At 45.6% G+C, this 21,327-nt stretch overlaps 1 protein-coding gene across 1 annotated transcript in view; it reads left to right on the top strand.

Annotated features, from left to right (window-relative positions):
* The first annotated feature begins 1,896 nt into the window (after positions 1–1,896).
* Positions 1,897–21,327, top strand: part of EHD4 (EH domain containing 4) — a 76,312-nt gene continuing 56,881 nt past the window's right edge. The window contains exons 1-2 of the mRNA XM_080807603.1: positions 1,897–2,217; positions 20,773–20,949. Coding sequence (XP_080663729.1) covers positions 1,982–2,217; positions 20,773–20,949 — 413 coding nt within the window. The 5' untranslated portion in view covers positions 1,897–1,981. The remainder of the gene's footprint in view (positions 2,218–20,772; positions 20,950–21,327) is intronic.

Genomic DNA, 21,327 nt, shown 5'->3' with positions numbered 1-21,327 from the left:
TACAGTGTGCAGCCTTTTCAGATTGTCTTCTTTCACTTAGTAGTATGGATTTAAGGTTTCTCCGTGTCTTTCCCTGACTTGATAGTTCATTTCTTTTTAGTACTGAATAATATTCTATCAGCCAGTTGCACCACAATGATGTGTGTCCAGTGAAGGGCATCTTGGTTGCTTCCAAGTGTGGGCAATTATGAATAAAGCTGCTCTAAATATCCATGTCCAGTTTTTAGCAGACATAAGTTTTCAGCTTATTTGGGCAAATACCAAGGTGTGCAATTTCTGGATCATATGGTAAAGAGTATGATTATATGGGTTTGTATTTTTAAAAATACACTAAAGCCTTCACTTTTTTGTTGAAATTCCCGCCAACCTTATCCTTTACAATTTCTGTCTTTGGTTTTGATTAGAAAAGCTTTTCCCTTCCAAAATTTCATAAATCTTCACATGTACCTGCTTTTAGTACATCTATATGTTTCTTTTATTTTTACATTTTAACCTTTGTTTTATTTTGACATGAGGCAGATATTGAAGTTCATTTTCCTTTGGCTTTCTTTTCACTTCCCTAGTTGCATACAGCTTCCTCTAAATATTTGATCCACACAATTCCCAAGGAGTTTCCATTTTTACAAACAAGGAAACTGAGGCAGAGAAGAAGCTCATTGCATTTAAGGCCATGTAGCCATTAATTTACTCGTCAGGATTCAGACTCAGGTCTTTTGATGCTGAGTCCTGTTCTCTCTTCACCATAGCCCTGGCACTGAAAGTATAGTCCATAGACAGCATTGGAAATACCTGAGAGCTTGTTAGAAATGCAGTCTGGGCTCCCAACCTACACCCTGGAATCAGAATCTGCATTTCTAACACGTTAGAGAAGCACTGTTGTGTAGCATATTTCCCCAAATTTAGGGTATGTCAGAATCACCTGGGTGCACTTGTTGAGCTCCATCCCTCCTCAATATTTTAACTCAGTGGGTCTGGGGGAGATGCAGAAATCTGCATTTTAACAAGTATCCCAAGTTATTCTTAAGCAGGTGACTCCATGGATTATACCTGAGGAAGGCTCTAAAACAACTGAGAAATATTCTCAAACTGTTACCTAGAGCACCGAAAGTGATAGCTGATTATTTCTCCCAGTCTCAATTTAGACGTGTCCTTTTAACCAGAGAAAGAGCTAGACCGTAGCAATAACTCTTTTACATATCCCTATGTGGTAATTAGGTTATAATAATGAGGATGATAATTAAACCCTCAATTTTACATATCAAATAAAGAAAAATAAGGGCAAAAGGCCTTCGATCGATCCAGAATTTAGTGGAGGCAGTGTAAAGTAGGAGGAATATCTAACCAAGTAAATTGGAGTCTCCTTTCCCTTATTCAAATCTTTTCAGTATGTCTGTGAGTCAAGGTCTCTTCAGAAATAAAATGAAGGTAAATAACCCGCCAGCGGTAGAAAGAACCTGCCTATCAACTTCTGCACTTTTGCCCCCAGTATCAAAAGACTGGGAGGAGTAAACTTCCTGGGAGACTAAGCAGCCTCCCGAGGCTCATTTTTGCCAGCTCAGATTTGCCCGGAAGCCGACACCACCTGGCCAGAGGTGGGGCTCCGGCGGCCTAAGGGGGGCCCCTCCGCTGACCTGTCTGCGCCACGGGGCTGGGGGACACCCGCTCCCCCGCTCAGTCCTGCGGAGAGACTCCGTCATCAATAATTCATTAAGAACCTCCTCTCCATTGGCTGACGCCGCCACCCCTGCGCTGGCAGCGATCCAATGAGGAAGGAGTTGAGTGAGCCTTCTGAATAGTGAACGAGCTGCCGTGACGTAACGACCAGCGATTGGCTGCGACGGCACGAGGCGGGGCCAGCTCGGGCGGCGGCGAGAGCGGCTGGGGCAGCTCAGTGCTAGCAGGGGAGGGTCGGACCCGGAGCCGGGTCGGAGCGCGGGGCAGGCACTGAGAGGGCGGGCGCGGGGCGCCGACCGGCCACAGGATGTTCAGCTGGATGGGGCGGCAGGCGGGCGGGCGCGAGCGCGCGGGAGGCGCGGACGCGGTGCAGACGGTGACTGGCGGCCTGCGCTCGCTCTACCTGCGCAAGGTGCTGCCGCTGGAGGAGGCGTACCGCTTCCACGAGTTCCACTCGCCAGCGCTGGAGGACGCCGACTTCGAGAACAAGCCCATGATCCTGCTGGTGGGCCAGTACAGCACGGGCAAGACCACCTTCATCAGGTAACCCGCCCCTCCCGCTCGTCGCCCTCGCCGGGACCCCTGCTCCCACCACCTAGGTGGGCGCGGTCCTCCCCACGTGTGCGGGTGCTGTCACCAGCCTCCCACCGCCTTCGGACGTCCTGCAGCGCCCGCTTCCCCGGTGCGGAATCCCCCCGCGGCTGTTTCCCCCTCCACCATCGGCGTGAGCTCAGGTTCCCAGTCCAAGCGCGCTGCCTGGGAACCCTCCGCCTCGCCCCGGGGGTGCGGCAGCCCACGAAGGGGCTGCCTCTCCCCCACGCAGGCAGGAAGGTCCCCGGAACCCCTTCTCCGTGTACTCTGAGCCCTCCTTCCTTACTCTTGATAAAGGACTCCTCTGACTGGATTTGTCCTGTCACCCTGGCCTGGGGACCCGGGTAAGGGAGGGAGGAGAGCGAGGCTATAATAAGCATCTTCTTGATGAGCGAGTGGGGCCTAGGGCTGAAATGGGGACGGAGGTGCGTGGTATCCGAATGGGCTATTGAGTCAGTTGAAGAATTAAACCCCCAGCGCATAACTTTATCGAATGAATGGATGAATGAATGAATGGCAACAGGGGAGGGTACTTCTCCAACACCCCCTTCCATTAAAGTCCTTGTGTGCCGTCCCCCACCACAGTGTTGAGGGGAGCGGGTGGAGAGGCCGCTTTTATTAGCTCCTGCACAGCCTCGCCTTTATCCGGCTGTAGGAAGTTAACTGTGTAGCAGCCCCAGCCGGCGCCCAGTGGAACTAAGGGGGAGTGTCATATTACTATTCGTTAGTTTCCATTTCTTAGGTGGGTCATTCCCTCCTCCCTTGACAACTGAAAATATTTGTCATGCTTGCTCTGTCTCCAAAAGCAAACAATTACTGTGCATGCGCTGAGGCTCGGATCATATGGCTTCGTCTGAAGGGATTTTTGTTGGGAAATCATTTACATTGAAACGAATTTCTTTTTGAAGAGACTGTGACTTCTAAAGCAGAAGTAAAACACTTTCAAGGCTTACTTTCTTTGCTTAGGAAATTTATCTTCCTGAGTTAAACCCTGGGTCAGTTAAAACAAAGTGACTAATCATTTAAGTTTTTGGTCTACAGTTTGGGAAATTATAACAGTCTCTTCATTACTGATGTTCAACAGGTATCCAGAAAACTGCATCTATATTTGGATATATGCTGTTTCTATTAAACAGCAGTCTCTTTTTCTTCACTCCAGTGACCTAAATAGTTCCTACAAGTAGAGTAGTTGTCACTACAGGAAATGTGTTCAATCCAGACGTACAGTACAGATCCATTATGAATGAATTCAGCAAAAGCAAATACACTATATTGAAATATAGTTCTAGAAGTAAAGTGAAAGTGAAGGAAGACTGAAGGAATTTGGTGTTTATTAATAAGTTGAAAATAGTATTAAATATATCACCCCAGACACTCAAACCATAAAAATGTCACAGTCACCGGTACCTTGAAAGATAAAAGACAATACCTTTCAGGTCTCGGTAATATTAACCAGTTTTTAAGTATATGGGATACTGATTTATTGAGACCAAGTGTACAAGAGTGGAAGGGGGACCTTTTGAAACACACAGATAAAGGATGAGAAGCTGCCATTGTCATAATTATAATAATTGCAGACATGAGCAATGGCACACTCATGGCACCCTGGGCATTTCCTCCTGTCTGTCTCTGGCATAGGGCTTTATTGTGCCCTGTGTGATTAGGGAGCCCTGGTGCTGCTGTCCCCACCAGGATGTGAAGTGGCCATCTCTCTGTTCCCATAGCCTCACTCTTCTCTCTTTTTCATCATTTGTGGGGAGCTCTGTGGAATGGCTAAGCATACTTGTAAGAAAGATTTTGAGGTTTGACTCCTGGGAACTTCATCCATATGGGCCACTTCTCAGTAGGCATGGGAGCCAGGTGCAACCTCAGGGGGAGGGAGGAGTCAGTCACCTTACCAAGATGTCACTTGCTCTTTGAGACCTTCTTTGGCCTAAGTGACTTTGTCCTTAGGCAGTGGGCACAAAGTGGACCTGTGAGATTAGAAGGAAATCATGGTGCGCAAGAAGCTTGGTGAGCTACCAGAGATCTGAGTTTGGTTTCAGAGCGGAGGTACGAGCAGGAGATTTAAGTCCTAAGAGGAAAGCCCCAAACAAAAGGGCAGCTACCCTCTAGAGCCTGCCCTGGGAAACAGTGGAGTTGGCCCAGGGTGCTGACCCTCCTGGATCCTGCCTGCATCCATGGCTGTCTTTTCTCTGAAGCTTATCAGTGCCTGGATTGTTTGTTTCTAGCCATTGAGCACTAGAAGCTCATACTTGGCTATGGGGTGCACCTATTTACATAGTCAAAGATTCCCATCCACCTGACTTCCTGTATATCCCAAGAGGTCACTGGTAACACAGCGTGTGCACTGACAGGAAGGAAACTTCTCTCATTCTAAAGCCAGTCAGCAAGGCCTTTGGTGTGCATCGCATACCTTTAATAAAACCATTCTTCCCTCCTTTGTCCCTTGACTGGGAAGAAGTAAGAGCCCCACTAAAACATGGTGAGTCAAAACTCTGTCAGGAATGAGGAAATTAAATGTGTGCCTTGTTCTAATTAAAAGGTCTTCTAGATGGGATGGATGAAAAATCTGAGTGTCAAAAACTATACTTATTTTTTAGAAGTGTATGGAAGTATATGGAAGGAGAGTCTTGGTGGACCCTCCTCACATGGGTCACAAAACTGGCCCAGAAGGTGACTTCAGATGTGATGGAGGTATTTGTCAAAGTTTTCTTGGGATAGAAGCAGAACAGCTAATGTACCTACTGTCTGACAGTTTCATTTCTCAGAAGTCAGTTTTATTTCTCAGAAGGCAGAGGATGCTATGAGAGAAACCATGGGTGCTCTACTTCTAACCAGTAAGTAAGACTTGACCAAAAAAGGAGAAGAGATGGGTATGGGGAAAAGTGGCCATGTTGTCTGAGACTATGTAACAGCCAAGGAAGGGTGAATTTTGGGCCCAGCCAGGCTTGTATCCAAAACCTGAGGAAAACAGATTTCAGAGATTCCCCCAGAAAATCCCTGGGCCCAGGTGCTGTAAAGGAAGACATTTCCTCTGAGAGGAGGTGAGGCTCACTGAAAATCAATTCAAACCGCACAGTTGGCATTTTTTTTTTAAAGATTTTATTTATTTATTTATTTATTTGACAGACAGATATCACAAGTAGGCAGAGAGGCAGGCAGAGAGAGAGAAGGAAGCAGGCTCCCTGCTGAGCAGAGAGCCTGATGTTGGCTGATCCCAGGACCCTGAGATCATGACCTGAGCCAAAGGCAGAGGCCTTAACCCACTGAGCCACCCAGGCACCCTGGCATATTTTGGTTTTTAAAAACTCTGCTTTCTCTCTTCCTCCTACACCCTGTCCCCTTCTCTGAGAAAAATTTATTCTAATGAGGACAAAAGAGGGAAGTCACTCAAGAAACTGTATAGGCTTTAAAAGGGTAGAGCCCAAAGCAATTAGACAAGAAAAAGAAATGGAATGCAGATTAGAAAGAAGTAAAACCATCTCTATTCACAAAGGGCATGATCATATATAGAGAAATCTTAAGGATTTAGGAAAATCCTAAAAACCTTTTAAAATAAACAAGTTCAGCAATATGTTAGGATACAAGATCAGTATACAACCTCAGTTTTATTTCTATGCACTAGCAATGAACAATCTGAAATTAAGAAAATAATTCTATTTATAATATCTGAAAGAATAAAATATTTAGAAATAAATTCAACAAAAGTAGTATAAGACTTATATGCTGAAAACTATGAAACTTTACTTCAAGAAATTTAAGAAAACCTAAAAACAGAACAGGAAAGACTTCCCATGTGCATGGATTGGAAGACTTAATATTTTTGGAAGGTCAGTACTGCTCAAAGTGATCTATGATTCCATGCAGTCCCTACCAAAATCCCAACTGCCTTTTTTACAGAAATTGACAAGCTGCTCCTGAAATTCACTCTGAAACATGAGGGATCCAGATTAGCCAAGACAATCTTGAAAGACAACAAAATTGGAGTTCTCATACTTTCTCATTTCAAAGCTTGCTACAAAGCTACAGTAAACAAGATAGTGGGATAATAGCATAAGAATGGAGATAGAGACTGATGAACAGAACCGAGAGCCCAGAAATAAACCCGTATGTCTGGTGAATTTGTTTTCCCGAGGGTTCCAAGATAATTCAATGGGGGAAAGAACATTCTTTTTAACAAATGATGGTGGACAACTAAATAGCCACATTGCAAAAGGAGTAGAGGGGTGCCTGGGTGGCTTAGTCGGTTAAGCAGCTGCCTTTGACTCAGGTCATGATACCAGAGTCCTGCGATCAAGTGCCACATCAGGCTCCTTGCTCAGCAGGGAGCCTACTTCTCCCTCTCCCTCTGCCCCAGCTTATGTGTGCTCTATCTCTCTCTCTGTCAAATAAATAAATAAAATCTTTTTTAAAAAAGGAATAGAGAGTGACTGCTAATGGCTACAGGGTTTCTTTTTGGGGTGATGACAATGTTCTGAAATTAGAGAGTAGTGTTAGTTGCACAACTTTGTGAAGTTACGAAAAACCAGAGAAGTGTATCTTACCCTTTAAAAGGGTAGGTTTTATGGTATATTAATTTTATCTCAGTTAAAAATATAAAACAGTTCGGTCTTCCAACAGTTCAGCATCCTGTGATTTCTTTAATTTCCATAATTGTGCAGTTAGTGCCAGTCAAGTAACTTCTACATCTCTATCCAATAATTTAAAATAAAAATGGTTGCCAGAAAGAAAGCGAACCAAAAATTGTGGAAATAAGCCAAAAGAACACATGGACAAAAGGAACTAAGGAATATACGTGAGGGGGAAAGGGAGTACAGAGATACCTGGGTGACGCAGTCAGTTAAGCATCTCACTCCTGCTTTCAGCTCAGGCGTTGATCTCAGGTCATGAGATCGAGCCCAGCGGCCTGAGCACTGAGCATGGAGTCTGTTTAAGACCCCTCTTCCTCTGTCTCTCCCCTCTGCGTGACTTCTCTTTCTCTCTCTCCCTCAAATAAATAAATAAATCTTAAAAAAAAAAAAAAGAAAGAAAGAAAAAGGAAAACAAGTAGCTATCACACAGTCCCTATATTTTCCCCCATTATTCTTGTCAGTGTATAAACGTTTGTTTTTCCTAACACTCTAAGTTAGTAAAATCGAAGTCGAATATTTTCCTATAAAATGCTTGATAAAGTAATTGTGTTTTAAAACTTTAAATATCAGTTAAATATAGTGTTAATAGGGGGAAAAGTTCAACTTCCACGTGCAAGTGTAGAAACAAGGTTTATGGACAGTATGAAGTGTTAAGAAGCTTTTCAGACAAGAAAAGGCGTTTTCCGGTATGATTAGAACAAGAAAAAGAATCAGGAAGTGGGCCTATCAAGGCCCACTGCTTGGGACTCTTGCTGTAACCTTCAAAGAAAGCAGAACTACTCAGCTAGTATTGTCTTGTCTCCTTTTCTCTCAAAAGCAAATTATCCTGAGATGGGAAAGGGAGCCTAGCCAGGTGGGAGAGGGGATCCGAGCTGGGAGGGTGAGGAGCGCCCCAGGGGCGGCGCAGGCGTGGCCCTGTAAATACTCGGGGGTCAGGAGGTAGATGGCAGGACCAGATAGCAAGAACTTGTAGTTGTGCTCAAAGGGCTGTGTCTGGTGATTTTTAAGAAGTTATGAAGAATAGGAGGAGTATCAGAAAACTTGAAGCAGGCACATGTCCCAGTTTCCAGAAGAAGGGGGAAATAGATGCTATTAAAGAACAAAGCTCAATTTCATTCCTTTGATAAGCTCTAGAGTCTGTTATTAAAGTGAAGAGAAGTGAAGGCTCTCACTAGGAGGCAGCCTGGTTTACCCATTAAAGAAAATCCCGTTAAGGAAACACTGTGGGCCCTGTTGGGTGGTTCTCACTGTCAGCCAGGCCCTGGAGCCCCTGAAAATGGTAGTCTGCTCTGCCAAATACCTAGCCGTTTGTAGATCTTCCCAAAATGTTGAAATATTTAATTTCTACAGAAGAATGGACTATCTATAATACACAAGATCATACCTATATACCCAGTGTCCATTTATTCAAATAATATTGATTTCCAGGAAACGTCTGGCTATCCCAGAACTTAGAGTTTCATGGGGAATGTGGATAAGAATCCACAGACCGTTAGGGTCTGGGTGACCCGAGCTGTGACGCTAGCAGCACAGGGTAGGATGGGGACATAGGAAAGGCCCTTCATTCAGCTTGGAGGTTGGGAAAGGCCTCCCTGATGACACAACCTAAAAGCTGAGCCCTAAGGAATGAGCCAGAATTAGCTGCCCGAACCAGACCAGGAAATGAGGGCAAGAAGTGTCAATGATGAGGCCCAGGTTTCTTGGATAACTGGGTGGGCGGTAGAGCTATCCACCAAAATGGGGACACACAGAGAGAAAGGGGGGGCATAATTATGAGTTTAGATTTAAACCCACGTTTAAGTAGACACCCCGGTGTAGGGTCTACAAGGGGTTGGACATACGGGTCTGGAGTGAGAGGAAGACGAGCTTGTGGAGACACAGGGAAAAGTCACCGGAGAGGTGGATGGCCATTCAGAGCCATCATAGGGCTGTTTTGGTTGTGAGTAACAGAAACTCAAGTGAAGAAGGCTTAAGGAAAAACATACGTTTTCTCATGAAATTGATCAGACCCGGGTGTGCTGGCTTCAGGCCTGGCCTAGGACCCCAAGCGGCGCCATCTGGTCTCTGTCTCTCAGCCCTGCTGCCTTCCTCATGTTGGCTTCCCTCTCAGGCAGTTGCCCCTCATGGGGTGGGCAGGTGGCCATCTCCGATTCCAAACTCACCTTCTGACAGCTCAGCAACCCCAGTAGGGGAAAAAAAGAGAAGCTTTTCCCAACAGTTTCTGCAGAAGTCTTAGGTTTGAGTCTCATTGGTTAGACCTTGGCTGTATACCCATCCTGAACCAATTCCTTGAGCCAGGAGAATGAAATACCCATGTCTGCTATGGGATGGTCGGGCCCCAAGCCATGTAGACTAAGACTGGGGCAATGTGGCTCCTCAAGGTGCTGCTATCAAAAAAGGGAAAATAGGGGTGCCTGGGTGGCTCAGTGGGTTAAAACCTCTGCCTTCGGCTCAGGTCATGATCCCAGGGTCCTGGGATCGAGTCCCGCATAGGGCTCTCTGCTCAGCAGAGAGCCTGCTTCTTCCTCTCTCTCTCTCCCTGCCTCCCTCTCTGCCTACTTGTGATCTCTGTCTGTCAAATAAATTTAAAAAAATAAATAAATAAATTTTAAAAAAGGGAAAATATTTGCTGCATGTGTGAGCCATCGGGCAGCCCCCACAAAAGCCAGGGAAAGAGAGGGCATGGCCAGCAGGGCCAGATGCTTCTGGGAAAAGGGTTGAAATGGATCCAGTAGATTAGCCATCAGGAGTCAGGGTGACCTTGGGAAGAACCATGCCAGTAAGTGGCGGTGATGGAAGTCAGGTGGCAGTGGGCTGAGGAGTGAGTGGGAGGTGAAGCATCAGATACAGAAAACTCTCAGTGACTGGGTACTGCAGGGGAGGAGCTGTGCCCTGGTGACAGGCATTCCAGCAAAAGCCATTGTAAGTTGGTGGAAGGGGCCTGTGGAAAGTGAGCAGCTGGTATCTCAGAAACCTAAGAAGAGACAGGCCTAGGGTCGAGGGAGGGGGTGCTTGAGGGCAGGGTGTTGTGGTGGGTGTCGCAGCAGTCATGTAGGGAGACATTGCAGGTTGGCCTCCTGTCCACGTACTATACCACCTGCCTGACAAACGGCAGCAATGCCCCCAGATGAGGAGAGATGCGAGGAGAAATGTGTTCAGGTTTGTTTGTTTGTTTGTTTTTAATTATAAAATTCTCTTCTTTACCTTGCATCTAGAAGCTTGCGTCTAAAAGACATTCAGGGGGTGCCTGGGTGGCTCAGTGGGTTAAGCCTCTGCCTTCAGCTCGGGTCATGGTCTCGGGGTCCTGGGATCGAGCCCCGCGTCGGGCTCTCTGCTCAGCCGGGAGCTTGCTTTCCCCTCTCTCCGCCTGCCTCTCTGCCTACTTGTGATCTCTCTGTGTCAAATAAATAAATAAAATCTTAAAAAAAAAAAAAGTCTGTATAAAAGACATTCAGGATACTTTTCAAGACCTTGGAAAATTATGAAGCAGAAAGCCATGGTCCCTGGATCTGCCTATGGGTCAGAATCACTGGGTGCCTGAGAGCAAATTCCAGGGGCCTCCATCCCAGACCTCCTGAACTGGAATCTCTGTGGGAGAGGCTCCAAAATCCGGTTTGGTTTTGGTTTGGGTTTGGTTTTTAGAAACCACCTCCCACAGTAATTCTTAGGTAGCCTCCCCCAGGAAATATTCGGAAACCATAGATAGACAAAGGTTCAGCTAATGGAATCATGATGGTTGAACTTTTTAACTCCTGAAGCAGGTCGGCCTCAACCCAGAAGAGGGAGGCTCCCTTTGGTGGCCTTTCCATGGCATGTGGTCCAGGCTCCATCTGCTCACATTCTTAGTGAATGACCTAGATGAAGACATAGAAGTCATGCTTAACAAAACTGGGAATTATGCAAAAAATGCAATTTAATAAACAGCCTTTTTCACTTAATATGACATGATGAACTCTTTCTTGTTTTATGAAGTAATCCTCAGAAATAGCTCTTGTGACTGCATCCTAGTCTATCCTGCAGCTTGGAACATTGTTTCTAATTTTATGCTGTTATCTGTAATATTGCAGTGGACATTCTTAGCTGTGAATCTTTGTCTCATTTTTTTTTTGCTTTCTAAGAATATCTGCCCAAGTATGAATTACTGCATCAAAAGGTATAAATATTTGTCAAGTTTATGTATATTGCTGATTTTATATATACATGTAGTACATACATGTTTATATAATATATATTTTATATAAAATAAAACATTATTTTATCCTGAATATGTATATGTACATATACCTTTTCAGAAAAGTCATCCCAAATTAGATTCCCACCACAGAATCTAATATAAGGATCATTATTTCACCAAACTGTCAGTGAAACTATGTATTATTATTTAAAAACAAATAAATGTGACAGGAAAAAGATTCTTTTTTTTTTTTTTTTTTTTTAATTTATTTTGAGAGAGAGCACAAGCAGGGGGAGCAGCAGAGGCAGAGAGAGAAGCAGACTCAGGGAGCCTGATGCAGGACTTGATCCTAGAACCCTGGGATCATGACCCAAGCTGAAGGCAGACACTTAACCGACTGAGCCACCCAGGCGTCCCTTGCTTTTTTAGTTTTTAGCACTATTGAATAATCCTACCTTTTCCCATTACCACATGAAGCTTCCTCATATGCTAATTTATTAAATATTGGGATCTTTTGGAACTTTCTCTCCTGTCGTATTGCTCTGTTGGTAGATTCTTATGCCCACAACACACTGTCTTAAGGACTGTCACTTTAAAACATTCTTTAATTAAACAGTGACGCGCAGTAACGCTTCTGATCTCACTTCTCTTTATTCTGCAAATACTGTCAATCATCATTTCCTGTTATTCTTTCAGAGGAACTTTAAAATTGCTTCATTAGATCCTCCCCAGAAAATACCACTGGGATCCATTTGTATTGGAACTGCCTTGTATCTTGGTATTTGCTCTTCCCGAGCAGGAATACAGCATGGCTTTGACTCAGACCTTTTATGGGTCTCAGAAAGGTGTTTGATGTACTTACATAGGTTCTATATACTCTGTGTTGTTCTTAGGTATTTTATATTCCTTCGCTCTTAGGAGTCAGATTTTTTTCCTTTGTATTTTCTGGATGGGTATTGCGAGTATATGAGATAACTACTGATTTTTATGCATTTTTGTTTTGTATCGGTTCGTTTGATTCAGGTTACTCTGACAGCTCTTCAGTAGGTTCTCTGGGATTTTCTAGGTAGACAGCTGTATCAATTACATTCATGATTACTTTGTTTCTTCTTCTGTTTCCTGTTTGATTGTATTGGGAAGCAAGCATCCACACCAAGCTTCTAACTGTGATGACAATTCTTTTGTTATTTCACCTGAGGATATGCTGTTAGCTGCTGGTTTAATATTTTATAAATTAATCACATTTAGAAGTATCTGTTATGAATTTTAAAAGAATTTCACTTGAAAACACTAGAACAGATGTTGAGCTTACTAAATGCCTTTTTACTTTTTCATTTAACCAGTATTCCGTGGATGGTAATTCTGGGAGATTGTTAAGTAGGTGTTCAAAAAGGGTCCTAGAGTTCAGGAACTTTGGAAAATGCTGTGTTCTGTAGCCTTCTCCTGAAGCTTTCCAATGCTCCCAGCTCAACCTCAGGTCAGTTGTCCGGTTCATAAATTACAAGTCCTCACGTAGAAGACACTTATTAGATCTTCAATGCATGAGGAAATGAATGACTGGAGAAATTAACAGGGCAGTAAACAACAGGGAAGCCTGTTGCCTTGGATTCCAGTGAACTTCCTCTCCCTTTCCTCTCCTTCCTTTCCTTTCTCTTTCTTCCAGCCTCCTTCCAGAATAGCATGGAAGGCAGAGGGGGGTGACTTGTGTACTGGCCAGTTAGACAGCCGTGTGCCTTAAGCACATCTCGGCCCTGCATGGTTGAAATGCCATTCATAACTGGAAAAATTGAGCTGTGGAAAGGCTTTATGCAGCAAATTCCAGTTTCTTGATCCCACAGGCTAATGTGGATTCCTTCGCAGGCACAGCAGTTTGAAAGATGATGTCACCTGAGCAAGAAGCTCTGGCTGCAATAGGTCCATGATTCAACCAAAGGAGAAACAAAAATGAAAATAAAAGTCAGGTTTCATCCTTAAGGAAGATCTAGAGTCTTAAAATGGAAGTGAAGCTTGGCCTGGCTTCGTTTTTCAGCAACTTAAAGAGGATTAAAATTTTAAAGAAAGCAAGATATTTCTGATATTTATCTCAGCATTCTTTATGAGCCAGAAATGGGAAGCTATTTCAATGCCCAAGAGTAAGGAAGTGGCAAACTCAGTTGTTAGACATTTGTCTTAGAATAGTCTGCAGCCACTAAAAATTGTTTTTGAAGAATTTCTGATGGCATGAGGAAAAACTAATGGTGCAGAAAATCGAGAGGTAAAATTATTTAAACATTTTGATCTCAATTTTAGAAAGAAAAAATATATATTCACAAGAACAGTGATATATTGAGAGAAAGACCACATTACGTAATTTTTATTACAGTATATTATTATAAGTGTTCTATTTTATTAGTTATTTTTGTTAAGCTCTTACTGCACCTAATTTATAAATTAAACTATATCATGGATGTGTACATGTAGGAAAAATCACTGTGTGTATAGCGTTCAGACATCCACTGAGAGGCTTGGGAAATATCCTCCATGAATAAGGGACGACTACTGTATTGCTAAAATGATTAATGCCTTTTCCATTATTACAAGCACAATTTGGAACCTAGACAAAATGCATGAATGAATAACCAGGGGAGAAAACATTTGCAGCTGGAATTTTGGAAGTCTGTCATTGAATACCGTACCTTGTTTTTAGTCATTCTTAAGCCCATCTCTGAGAAAATGGTGTTTGAGTATTTTGAGGGACTTTTCATCATCCTGAAGATTTTCTTTTCCTCTTAACACAAACATTTTTTGCTATGGCATTAAATTTTTTTTTCCTAGCCTAAGCTATGGAAGAAAAAAGACACTATCCACTTATACCTTTGCATGAATTCAGCTCCCTGAACCAAGGCTGGGCCAGTGTCCCCAGAAGCCATTTGGGCGAGGTCACACCGTGGCCTTCAGCAGAGAGGGGCAAGGAGATGTTGGGGCCCCCATCCTCCTCACCAACCCCCTGCCCAGCTACTTGGAATCCCAGATGTCTGTCCTTTTTTTTTTACATTGATGGCTTGGAGCAATCACCCCTGGAAGTGGCAGCCTTTTCTGAGAACACAGGAAAAGGAGAGCAAGGCGGAGCCAGGGACCAAAGCCCCATCTAATGCACAGGGTGCCAGTTCAGTGGGCTTGTCGACTGTGACCTACGGCGATGCTCATCTGTAGTCTTCCCGTGGCCTCTTGTTCCTTTGAATTCTTGTTATTGCAGATAACACCACAAAGTCCCTGGAACTTGAGCTCTGGGAAAGCCTCTGATACATCAACGTTTCACACAGCTGATCAGCCTCGTGCCTGCAGGTGACCTGTTCTTGAATGTCATACTTTGGAATCCCCTCAGACTCTCCAAGGTGGCTGGTTTTGAACCTCGTCCCTTTCTTCGCACTTTGTTCACGTCGGACACCCCAACATGCTCTTGTCCTTAGCTCCCTCACTGCCTCGGACACATGCCTGCCCACCTGGCAGTGTGACATCAGTGTGCCTGAGTTTCCCCATCCCCCAGTGTAAAACTCTTCTGGGCAGTCAGCTTAGACTGTCATGTATTAACTCATGTATCTGACATGTCCTACTTAGGGTGCCAGCAGCTGGGGGCTGTGTGGGACCCCAACGCTATGGGGCTGAGCCTGGTGTAAAAGCAAATGCCTTGGGCCAAGAACGAGGAGCCCCGAGCTCTAGGTCTTGCACAGCCGCTAACAAGTCTGACCAGCAAGTCATTGCCGGCTTTAATCCTCAGTCTCTTCACCTATCAAGATGAGGCGTTGAGCCTAAGAGAGTTTGGGACTGGAGAGTTCTGAGCATGTGGATCGCACCCTGCAGGAAGGACGACCTACCAGGAAAGAGGAGATCAGGCCCTCAAACAGCACCCATGCCAGGTGTTCCCAAGGAGTTCCACAAGAGAAGGGGGGGGGAGTGGCCAGAAAAAAAAAAAAAAGGTCATGGAGGGCTCAAGGAGGGAGGACAGCCCAAAGGAGGTGATGCTTTGCCAAGTGACTCAAAGAGCAAGTAGGATGGATGGAAGAAATCATGAGACTCGATTCCTGGCCAGACAGAGGGAATGAAGTAAGGGGAGTTGGGGCAGGAATTTCAGACCTGGAAGAGATGAATCAAGGAGGGAATAAAACCTACCATAGGTGAGGAGCAAGAACCCAGAGTGCAAGGCAGAGGGGATGGCTCATGGGGAAGGGAAGTCACCTGGGGAGGACTGGGTTGTTGGTGAAGGCTGTCTGATGAAAGTGGTATGTAGAAAAACAATCTCATCCTGCAGGACAGATGGGGGAGAGGGAGGCTGGGAGGCAGCTGGGCAGGACAGAGTGACCAGAGCCTAGGTGAGGTGCAGAAAAGTGAGGGAGGGAGGCCAAAGCCAGATGGCCACCTGGAGGAGGGCATGGAGAAAGCCGGTCAGCTGCTGGACACTGGTTCACCCCTGCCATGTTCCAGATGCCGTGTTAGATGCTAGGGTACGGTAGTGAGCCAGACAAATGGCCTCCCTCTCAAGGTGCTCCTGATGTCTTGGGACAGTGACATGCCCACAGGAACATGGCAGAATGTCAGCTCCCGATAAGTGCTCTGATTAGGCTATGAGGAGGAGGGATGGGGAACTAGACCTGAGAGGCTCCTGTGTCAGGAGGCTCCCCAAGGAAGTGCCTTATGACATGCAGAGATCTGGGGGAGGGCCTTCCAAGCAATCCTGAGGTGGGAATGGCCTTGGCATATTTTTTTTAAATATGACCACCAATTCTTCTTCTTCTTCTTTTTTTTTTTTAAAGATTTTATTTATTTATTTGACAGACAGAGATCACAAGTAGGCAGAGAGGCAGGCAGAGAGAGAGGGGGAAGCAGGCTCCCTGCGGAGCAGAGAGCCGGATGCGGGGCTCGATCCCAGGACCCTGGGAATCATGACCTGAGCCGAAGGCAGAGGCTTTAACCCACTGAGCCACCCAGGCGCCCCTGGCCTTGGCATATTGACAAGGTGGTGCATAGGCCAGTGTGATCAGACACTCAGATGCTCATTATTTCAACAAGTATTTCTTGAGCGCCCCAACCGTGTGCCAGAGATCATTGCACGCATGTGGGAAGTATTAGTGAACAGAAGAGATTAAAAGCCTTGCTTTCCTTTAGCATATACTCTACCAGGTGGAGGCACGGAATAAGTCATAAATATAATAAGTGAATTTTATATTGCAATAGAGCCATGGGAAAGAAAACACAATTTTCTTTCTAATTTTTTTTTTTTTTTTTGCTGTTAGAGATAATGCTGCGATGGACATTATCACATAAAAATATTTTTCGTGTGCCTAGGGTTTTTGCTAAAATAGATTTCAAAAGGAAGAACTAACTCCATTTTTTTTTAAAGATTTTATTTACTTGACAGAGATCACAAGGAGGCAGAGAGGCAGGCAGAGAGAGAGAGGAAGGGAAGCGGGCTCCCCGCTGAGCAGAGAGCCAGATGCGGGGCTCGATCCCAGGACCCTGAGATCGTGACCTAAGCTGAAGGCAGAGGCTTTAACCCACTGAGCCACCCAGGCGCCCTGAACTAACCCCATTTTAAAGTCTTTTAACATAAAGTATCAAATTGCTTGTCAGTGAAGTTATAGCAACTGATTATTCCACTAATATACATAAGGGTGTTGATTTTACTACCCCCTTGCCACAGTTGGGTATTATGAGCTCTTTAAAGCATTAATACATTGTGTCTTTGATTGGCATTGATTTGATTATGAAATTGAACACTGAATTTTGGCTTCTTATTATCTGTGGGAGAAAGTATCACTAAGCAGAGTAACGAAGTAAAGAAGCTATACGGAGCCCTTCCTAGTTCTACTTCTCTTCTGTGTCTGGGGCCCACAGATGGAATGGTTTCTCAAAGTCACTGTTTGGGGGCACCTTTCACTTCAAACTGATTCACATTAGCAGCATACTTTAGCAAATATTTGCCAAATATAAACTGAAATATATTTAAGTATACTTTAAAAATAATTTATTAAAGTTCAGTCTGGCAGGGTTCTGCTTGGGAAGTTCTAGCTTCTGTTAGATTATGAACTTGAAAATAAGAAACACCTGCTCTTCTTTAAACGATTTCGTACTTTAGGTTTTTCCTTGAAACCCCTATTATTCCGAAATTAGTAGGGTTTGTTGTGCTTTTATATAAACCTATATATTTCTATGAGCATCCAAAGCCATTCAGACTCTCCTTGGCCACAATGGCCTGACTTACACACTTTCACGTGTAAGTTACTTCCCTGCTAGGGACTCACTGCTGAACCCTGGCATCCACACACCCCTCCACCCCTTCCTGAGCCCCATCCTCACCTCCCGAGGCCTGGAGCTGAGGGACCCTCTTCCAGGCCTGGGAAGGTGCTGAGAAGCTGCAAGACTGCAGGGAGCCACCCAAGGTGGGACCCAACAGTGGGTTTTCCCCCAAAAGGCAGAGCTACAATTCTTGTCTGGTTAGTCTATTTTGTTGGTGTGTGTGTGAACATCGTAGGCTGTCTTGCAAGCCAGCCATTGCTGTTAACATTGATTCCATGGGAGAGTGCCTGTCAAGTTTAAGCCGACACTTGGACCTTTTGTGAGAACTGTGTGTGCTCCAGGGAGCCTGGTGACATTGACTGCTGTTCTTCCAAGCCCAGCCCCGGCCCCCCCCACCCCACCTCCGCCTGCTCCTCGGTGGTCCCCCTTCCTCTGTCCCACAGATCTCCAGGCATAGCATCATCCAGGCCATGGGTTGTGGAAATCAAAGTGGACTTGGGAGGGGTGTGATCGGGACTTGAATTCTAGCTTTGCTGATGACTGACTTCAGACTTGAGATCCCAGAGTAGCTGTAAAACCGAAACTCCACAGTCGTGCGTGTATATGAAATCCATACACTCTGCTTACACACTGCAAGTGCTGGAGTCTCCCGGAGCTTGAGATGCTGCTGCTGGCTTCACCGGTATTGCTAAGACCTTTGTGGAATTTCATAAGAAGTTGTGAAGGGGAACATTTCTGCTCCTAAGGGTATTTAGTAGTGTGCTCGGTACCTGCAAAAGTTTTGAAATTTAAAAAAAAATTTAATTTGAACATGCTTTGAAAAGTAGCTCCTTCTGTCCCCAGCTTTTCTCTAGGGAGAACAGAGGGAGCTGGCCACTTGCTGTTAGGGCAGCCCCAGGACCTTGCATGAAGAGAGTGGGGGAGAGCTCTGCTCCCTGACTTTTGAGGAGAAGCAGGATTGTGGTGTCTATGGCCAACACGCTGCATGAGGGTACACCGAACCCCCTTGTGTTCCTCATCTCCCAACAAACCACCAGCTCAAACCCAGGTTTAAAACGTTGTCTGGGGGGTGCCCGGGTGTCTCAGTAGGTTAAGCCTCTGCCTTCGGCTCAGGTCCTGATCCCAGGGTCCTGGGATTGAGCCGCGCATCAGGCTCCTTGCTCAGCAGGGGGGAGCCTGCTTCTCCCTCTGCCTTCTCTGGCTGCCTTCCTCCTGTTCATGCTCTCTCTCTCACTCTCTCTCTCTCTCTCTCATAAATAAATAAAATCTTTAAAAAACAAAAACAAACAAAGAAAAACATTGTCTGGAGACAGCCCAAGGCCTGGAGTCCAGCTGCCAGCATTCCATTTCCACTGAAACACACTTACTGTGTGACCTTAGGCAAATTGCGTAGCCTTTCTGATGCCCCAGTTTTCCCACCTGTAAAATGGGAGTAATATTAGTGCCACTTCAGAGTGTTAACAGGGTTTGCACAAACAATTTTGCATGTGGAGGGCTTTGTACTCCAGGTAAATAACAAGCACTTGGTAAATGCTGGATGCTGTTGTCTGATCATTTTTTCACATTTCCTCAAAATTTAGGGGACATATGTAAATGTTAACTATTCTGGTGCTTCTCAACTTCACAGTAAGGATGATGTAAAAACTAGCAATGAGACCAATTAAATGTTTAGAATTTAGTCTGCTGAGATGGCTAAACAATGTCACTTTTCTTTATATAGAAAACATAGGTTTTTCAGGGATGGCCTGATTTCTTATTCTTAGAAAGATGGCAAAATTGTGTTGGGCAGTTGAGAGCAGTCCCTCTGTCCCAGGAAATAAAATCACAGGTTTGGGCCTAACTCCGATCAGTTGGGACATTTTAGAAATAAACAAATCGCTGTTAGCTTCAAGAATGGGGAGTCAGCCGGGGAAAACTGTGCACCTTCATGCCCTTGAGCTTCTCCCAGAGTCAAGGGTCATGCCCTGGCAGGCTTGAGACATGGCTCCGCCCTAATCACCTCCAGCAGGGATTCCTTTCTACCACTCCCAAGCCCTAGAACTTGCTCTGGGTCACTGTCAAGTGTTCTCTGAAGGTGTTGCCTTTCCACTTGTCACTTGGTAACGAAGGAAATGTATTTCAAAGTACTCCTTTCTTCATGTTCCCCTCGCTGCAAAGGAAGGAGGGAGGAGTCTTTGCCCTGCCCCTGCCCCATACCATATGCACAAATACTGGGAAGTGTGTTACTTCTTCACGGAAAGGAAATCTTGGTGGGGAGGGAGGGGCTCTGAGGGGCTTCAGCTGAATGAAGTGCTAGTGGAGGAAGGGTGATGGGGAGCACAGATGGCAGGGCTCCACCATTTTCCACAGGAAGCAGACTTTCCCCACCGTGCTACCTCTGGTCGCCTTGCCCCACCCCAGCCATATCACTGAGCCAGTCCTTGGCCTGTATCTGGTCAACTGGTCTCCTCGGCCCCCAGAATAGGAACCCTTGGTGACATTTGCTGGGCCCACCTGCCCAGTTGGGTGGGTCAAACATTATACGGCACTGGGCAGGGCAGCATGTGTGGGGTAAAATCCAGCTAGCTTGCTAAGCTGTGGACCCTGGTGCAAGGCTGTGTATGCCTGGAGTCAGGGGCATCATTGTGCAGTTTGCACATAGGGTCGGTCATGGCCCTGGTGGTGTCTAATCTGAACCTCACGCCCCGCCCCACCCCTGGCCCCTTCTTCAACCCCCATCCCCCATAGCAGCCTCTGTTGCTGCTGAATTCTTTTGAAATGGGCTTCCATGACCATGACCTCGAGGAACCCAACGGACCTATAAAGTGCACAAAGGAGGATGACCCGGCCTCACTGATCACTAGTGACAAGGAGAGATGGTTCATTATTTCATTCGCTACATGGAGTGCCCTCTGGGCAGGCATGGGGCTGGGTGCTGGGGCTTTGCATCTGGCCATAGGCATGAGCCTGTCAGCAAGGGCCCACAAACAGAAAAATGCAGTGCCTCCTGGCAAGCACCATCATGGCTGCAGGCATGGGGTGCCCAGGCCCTACAGAGGAGGTATGCCCAACACAATGGAGGAAGAGGGACACTTCCCAAAAGGAGGTGGTCCTGGGCAGGTTCTAGCAGGATGCCTGGGAGCTGGCTGGGTACATTTCCTTGGGGTGGTGTCTGTTGTGCCAGTGGAACCAGGAGCAGGAATTGTGCTGAGCAAAGGTACATTGTCAGAAGACTCAGGAAGTCTGTAAGGTGCCTGATCTGTTACTAGGGTTCAGTGGGGAGGGAGGTGGGGCTTAGTTGTAAGCTTTGAAAATTTGTCATTACCCAAAGAGTAAAATGCCAATCATTCTCCTTTCCCTGGTGGTTTGGTTTCTAGGCCCAGGAAGCTTTCTGGCCTCTTGCTTTGTGATAACTTGCTAAGTTTCTTTTGTGTTTCCCTCCTCCAGATACTTACTGGAACAAGATTTCCCAGGCATGAGGATTGGCCCAGAACCCACTACGGATTCCTTCATTGCTGTGATGTACGGGGAGACCGAGGGCAGCACCCCAGGGAATGCTTTAGTTGTGGACCCCAAAAAGCCATTTCGAAAGCTTAGTCGCTTCGGAAATGCGTTCCTGAATAGGTAAGGACCAGCAACCCACCGTCTTTGGTCAGGTTGTTTAAACCTTGTCTTTGAATTCTTGCCAATTACGTATAAAGCTTCAAAAATGGAATGGTGCATGTCTATTTTAGAAGAGAGAAGCTATAAAGAATATGCTTATTGTATTCAAATATTTGAAAAGATTGTCGTAGAGAATGATCATTTATTACCTATTCTGGGTGGCTTCAGAGGGCAGAGCTAAAGCCCCGGGACTGGGTGTTATAAGGCCACACAGTACAAGGAATAAATTTCTAATAATTTCAGCTGCACAGAAATGGATCAAGTTGTCTTGTAAGGTAGTGAGCTGCCCATCACTGACAGTGTTAAGTGGTGGCTGGATGGCCACTGCTCAGGCATGGT

This window comes from Martes martes, assembly GCF_963455335.1.
Source record: "Martes martes genome assembly, chromosome: 7".
Lineage (NCBI taxonomy): Eukaryota > Metazoa > Chordata > Mammalia > Carnivora > Mustelidae > Martes > Martes martes.
Note: the sequence above shows the minus strand (reverse complement) of the source record. Positions and strands in the feature narration are given on the sequence as shown.